Source organism: Kryptolebias marmoratus, linkage group LG18, assembly GCF_001649575.2.
Source record: "Kryptolebias marmoratus isolate JLee-2015 linkage group LG18, ASM164957v2, whole genome shotgun sequence".
In the NCBI taxonomy this organism is placed as follows: Eukaryota; Metazoa; Chordata; class Actinopteri; order Cyprinodontiformes; family Rivulidae; genus Kryptolebias; species Kryptolebias marmoratus.
The window spans coordinates 2918298-2924831 of record NC_051447.1 but is presented as its reverse complement, the minus strand read 5'-3'; the positions used below and the strand labels follow the sequence as shown (position 1 = coordinate 2924831).

At 37.2% G+C, this 6534-nt stretch overlaps 1 protein-coding gene across 1 annotated transcript in view; it reads right to left on the bottom strand.

Moving 5' to 3' along the window:
• Positions 1 to 6534, bottom strand: part of lmnb2 (lamin B2) — a 70940-nt gene that overhangs the window by 26173 nt on the left and 38233 nt on the right. Inside the window, exon 9 of the mRNA XM_017439812.3 lies at positions 2161 to 2392. Coding sequence (XP_017295301.1) covers positions 2161 to 2392 — 232 coding nt within the window. The remainder of the gene's footprint in view (positions 1 to 2160; positions 2393 to 6534) is intronic.

The window sequence follows — 6534 nt, the reverse complement described above, 5'->3', positions numbered from 1 at the left end:
AGAAGGATATTATTACATTGGAAATCCAAAGAGCCACCTAAAGTTGGTCTTTGGCTAGGTGATTTGATGCAGTTTATGCAACTAGAAAAGATTAGACATACACTAAGAGGATCTAGGGATAAATTCTTTTCTATCTGGAATCCGGTGCTGGCGTACCTAGACGAACTCAAAGTCATGCCTCCTTAATCTCATCAAGCAGGGTTCATATTTTTTTTTTTTTTACTTACTATTTTATTTTATTCTTTTTCTTAACTGAGGTTGCTTATGTAAAATATTTTGTATAGTGTGTGGCTTTAATAGTAGTGCAAGGTTCAATGACTTTTCTGTTTCTTCGGTTGGATGTCCCTGATGTTGATGGTTTGTGGGGTGGGTCATGGGAAGGGGGTTGAGTGGGTTGAGTGTGTGTTCAATTTATATAAATGGAAAAAAAAAAATATGAGCAGTATTATAATGATACTTCTTTCTCATGTATCTGTTATATATTAGTGCTCAATAAAAAGATTTATAAAAAAAAAGAAAGCAAACTGATATCAGCACAAACAAACAATATTCCACAAAGAAAATATAACAACAGAAAATTATACAATAACTATGGCACTAAATTAAGGCCAAATGCCTTGTTCATTAGAAAAAATTGTAATCGAAAAAAAGAAACTTGAAATTGAAAGCAAGAGTTTAAGTCCAAAACTTAAAAAAATCAATCATGTATTCAAACTAAAATAAATGTGCCAATTTTTTTTCCAGTTTAAACAAAATATTGATATAATTCTGGAAGGATTTTGAATAAATTATTTTTAATTCTTCACTTTTCCTTATTTTAAAATTTGACAACTTGTAGTTTGTTTTTTTTTTAATTCACTTTTTATGTTTTTAGGATCAAAGCTTTTTTTTCCCCAACTTTCATATCAATTGTTTTCAGTTTAAGACTTTTGGTCCTCATTTTGCATAGGGTGCGTGGTTTCAGCTGAGAGGGGCGTGGAATAGAAGGAGACTCGTGTCACTCATGTTGCCTTCAGGAAATGTAGGTGCTGCGAGAATTGTGGCTCAATGCTTTCTACCCACCATATGCATGTGATCGGCAATAAAACAACTAATGCCAGTGACTAAATTCGCCTTAAAAAAACGTTTTGGACGGTAAGTGGCACCTTCAACATTATGCGAGCAACAAACTCAAACACAGTTTGTGCATTTCAGCAGCAACACTTAAAGAATGGACCTCTCCCACTTATGCAGATGACCTGAATGCACCATTTTATTCACTGGCTATGGCGTCCGCACCGCCAAGGCAACCCGCTGGAGTCAGCACACAGGTAAGGAATGTGAAATATATGAGCCGTATAGAATAATAGTTTTAACAGCTGGGGTCCAGGTGATGAAAAAATGTAAAAGTTCTAATTTCACTTTTGTCCCCATTTAATTTAAGACCTGAAGCTTCTGAATATTTTTGAATTACTTTTTGTGCATCTGATATTTGTGATTTATCTCTAAGAAACAAGACTGTGTCATCTGCCAGTTGAGACATCCTAACTTCTTTATCAAAAATTTTTAAACTATGAATATTCAGGCTGAGAAAAAAACAACAGCTCAGCAATGATCAAAGATAGAAAGCAAGAAATTGGGCAGCCCTGTCTTACACCCCTTAATATGGGAAACTCCTCCCAGACATCTGTAGATACAGAATAATCAAGATGTTTATATCATAATAAAACATTTTAATAATCTTAATAAATGACTATCCAAAACCTAAGATTTGTAGTGACCGTATAATAAAAAAGTGCTCAATTGAGACAAATGCCTTATAAAAGTCAAGGAACATCATCAAAGAGTTGGAGTTTATAAAATATGAATAATCAATTAAATCATAAATCAATATTTAAAAGTAAAACTTGTCGCCAATTTTCTGTGTTACAGTCATCAGATTCAAATATTTAACCTAATTTTTAAACCATTTTAAGCTCTATTTGTATCTAACACTTTACACCAAGTTAAAAAAAAAAATCATCTTTGGGATTTAATTTACATTTTGTGCTCCAGTGTTCAACGACAAGTTCAGTCAGGAGCCAAAACTGATAAAAACTTGACATCTGGTGTTATGTTGTGCCTGTAGGATGTATAAACATCTGGTGATCTATGAATTAAACTTAAGGTCTTGTTCCAAACCTGTTCAGTATCATTGGTGAGTGTGACAGCATTTCCATCCATGTCAGTGGGTGAGATGGTGATAGCTCCACTAGCTGTGGCCTCCTCCGACACCAGCAGTTGCTCGTCTCCATGGATCTCAGACACTTCCTGAACCTCAGCCTCAGCTCTCTTTCTCTTGGAGAAGCGGGAAGATGATCCTGTTGTCCTGGAAACAGTGACTTGAGCCGATGGAGTGGGGGACAGTTTCAGTCTGGAAGAAGCACAGCAATCCACGACTGAAGCACATCTCAGAACAAACATCTACAGAGTATATACACACGTGGCCAAAATTGTTGGTACCCCTCGTTTAATTTAAGAAAAACCCACAATGGTCATAGAAATAATTACAATCTGACATAAATAAAAATTCTTTTAAAATGAACAAACATTGCTTTTCAACCATTCTTCAACAGAATTAAAAAAATAAAGCTCATGAAACAGGCCTGGGCAGAAATGATGGTACCCTTAACTTAATATTTTGTTGCACCTTTTGAGGCAATCACTGCAGTCAAACGATTCTTGTAACTGTCAATAAGACTTCTGCACCTCTCAGCAGGTATTTTGGCCCATTTCTCATTAGCAAACTGCTCCAGTTGTCTGAGGTTTGATGGGTGGGCATGTTTCAGCTCCTTCCAAAGATGCTCAATAGGATTTATAACAGGGCTCATAGAAGGCCAGTCTGGCTTTTTCATGATTTGTTTTAAACAATGGTGTCCTCCTTGGTTGTCTCCCATTAAGTCCACTTTGGCTCAAACAATGACGGATGGTGCGATCTGACACTGATGTTCCTTGAGCTTGAAGCTCAGCTTTAATCTCTTTAGAATTTTTCCTGGGCTCTTTTGTTACCATTCATATTATCCATCTCTTTGATTTGTCATCAATTTTCCTCCTGCAGCTACATCCAGGGAGGTAATTTTCTTTCTAATCTCCTGAGACAACGCTTTCCTTCACTTCCTCTGATCCATGTTGAGTGTGGTACACATCATGTCACCAAACAGCACAGTGAGTATCTGTAGCCCTATATACAGGCCCATTGATTGATTACAAGATTGTAGACACCTGTGATGCAAATTAGTGGACACACCTTGATTTAACATGTCCCTTCGGTCACATTATTTTCAGGGGTACCATCATTTCTGTCCAGAACTGTTTCATGAGTTTTATTTATTTACTTTATAAAATCTGTTGAAGCATGGTTAAAAAGCAACGTCTGACGTTCATTTGTTTATTTTCATAGAATTTTTATTTATTATCACTTTTGTCAGATTTTAGTTATTTCTGCGATCATTGTGGGTTTTTCTTTCATTAAATGAGTACCACCAACAATTTTGGCCACGTGTGTATGTAGCAGAGGTGTGACCAAGTCACTGTGTTGCAAGTCTCAAGTAAGTCTCAAGTCTCTGTCCTCAAGTCCGAGTCAAGTCTCAAGTAAAAACGGTCAAGTCAAGTCAAGTCTCAAGTCAGGAACCTTTAATTTCAAGTCATTTCGAGTCGTTTTTATTTAAAAAAAATTTTATAATTTGCAATTATACATAAAATTCAAATAATAGACCATTTGTTCTTTTTAAAATCTGTATTTATCTCAAATGATAGAACATGTGCAGCTGAACACAAAATATAAAAAACATTTTTAAATTGGACCTCTTTATTGCGCAGTTCTGTTAAACTTGATATTCAATAAAAAAAGACGAAAATGCTGACATTTCCACAGCACAATACAAAGAACCATAACAGCAGTTTTTTCCTCTTTTCTCTGACCTGGTCACTGAGTGAACATGTATTTTTATGTGTCCATGTTTGAGTGACACAAGAAACAAAACAAATATATCAACTGAACAATTAACAGAAATCTGCAATTGAGGATACTGTATTTCAGTTAACTATTCTGCATTGCATTTGCAAAAGACCAAACTGGCCAAAAGTCTGTCTGTCATTTGTGCACGATGAGGGCGTAAAATGATGCCACCATAGCTGAAGACGCGCTCCACTGGAGCACTGCAAGCAGGCACTGCCAAAACTCTGGTGGCCACATTAAACAGTGAAGGAAGAGTGTGCATGTTCATTGCCCAGAACAAGAGGGCGTTCTGTCCATCAGCAATATGGAGGTAATGACTTAGCTGTAGTGCTGGACTTGTCTGGACATCCTTCTTCTGCCTCTTACAATAAGCAGCAAACAGTCCTCCATCTTCACAGTCCTTTTGATCTTTATCACCAGGAGTCACGTGTTGCTCCGACTTTGCAGGATCTGCAGCATTTTCCAGGATCAGATCTGAGAAAACATCCAAGTAACAGCGGCAAAAGAGCCTGTATTAGAATTTTAGACAATAAATAAATAATACAGAAAAAGAACACTAAATACAGTCTTTACCTTTAACTTTTTGTGTCACTTCTGTCTTCATGTCCTGACTGCCCAACACATGGTGTTCCACCCACAACAGAGAAAACGCTGGATCCAAAGCAGCTGCTTTGAGGTACACTGGATCTGAAAAGGGTGCAGTGATCCCTTCTTCTGCTCTTGCCATTTGCACACTGATAAAAATTCCAAGAAATCTTTTGTTCAAAGATGCCTGGAGACTGCTGACCAGACCATTCAGGAAACGGACTTGCGGCTTCAGTTTCTCAAGGTGGTGATTGAGGGACAGCACGGATGGAACAACAGCACTAATCGTGACTATTTTCTCACCTTTTGTCAAATCAGTTGCTTCTTCAAACGGTTTCAAGATGTCCACCATCTCCTTCAACAAGTTCCACTCTCGTATTGTGAATAACAACTTCTTGTGCCCAGCCTTTTCAAGAACAGCACAGAGTTTTAGATGTTCACATTGAAGAACCGCCTTCACTTGTCTCACTGTTGAATTCCATCTTGTGATTACAGAAGCAGGGATGCTTTTCCGTTCACCAAATTCAGTTTCAAACACATCTTTCAATGTTGTGCTTGTGTGCAGTAGTGAGCTGAGCTTAGATAGCTTTGAAAGGGCAGGAGATGCCACTTTGGTCTCTGTCAGGCCATCTCTCACCACCAGCTGAAGTGTGTGAGCAAAACATTGCAGGCGATGTTTCTTTCCCAAAGAAGCACCGACTGTTTCCTGATCTTCCAAGGGTAAGTCATGCCAGAGCTCTGGGTCGTCAAGATGATGATTATCATCAGGTTCCTCACCTTGCTCAGAGGGAAAGCATACAGTGAATGCTTTTCGCATATTGGCAGCATTGTCACTTATAATGTAATCTAGCTTATCTTTGATGTTGTATTCATCGCATACAGCTTCAAACTTTTCACAGATTCTTTCACCTGTGTGCGAGCCTTTGAAGCGCTCAAAGGCCAACAGTTTTGATTTTACCTCGAGCCTCTCAATTTCTTTTTGTATCCAGTGCACAGTGATGCCAAGGAAACCCCTCATCTTTCGGTCTGACCAAATGTCCACTGTTACTGAAACATGATCAGTCTGGCTCAGCTGGGTTTTTAACATCAAATGTTTCTCAGCAGCAAGATCTTCTATTTTTGATGTCATTGTTCTGCGACATATTGGGCTGTATTTGCTGTCGACTACTGTCAGAAAGTGTCGAAAACTCTTGTTTTCCACAACAGACAGGGGCAGATTACAACCAATAATTAAGTCACGTAGTAAGGCATTTGTAATGGCTTTCTGCTGTGGATGATTCATACTGTACTGCCCAGCACGAGTGTCCAGAAATTGTGATATGGAAGGCTGTTGAGGTTCATTTGTGATCCTCTTATTCATCTGGTATTCTTCAAATCTGTCAGAAGTAAACAGATGTCAGAAAATAAATTACAGCCATTCATGAATTACATTTGACTTCAGTTTACTCCTAATCATAAATAAACATTAACACTGCAACAATCATAGTTGTCAAAAAATGAAATAAGTATATATGAAGTTAGCACAAGTAAACTCAGGAAGGTCTGGTGCATTTATTTTTCTGCTTTTATTTCTAAGTATGTTAGTTTCAGTCCTCCATAAATATGGGCCAGATATTCTAAACACAAAATTTATTTGGGACAGTCACTGTATTTGCTCTGTTTTAACAAATAAACCACATGAAAAAATCTAAATCATTGCAAATAAAGTGGAGTGGTTTTGATTTTGGATGTGATAGTAAAATAAATATCTGTCAGGCCAAGTGGGTTAAATCTACAGCCAATTTCACATCTCAATATTGATAAAAACATGTTGTGTAAATCAAGCTGGTCAGAATCACTAAACACAAAATAATGAGCTCATTATTTTATGTCTTACTCAGTTAACTATCCCACTTAGTGTTATATTCAGGGTCAGTGAGATTGTACAATTTTTATTTTTACAGAAATTTTTGAAAGATGGCCAAAAAAAAAAA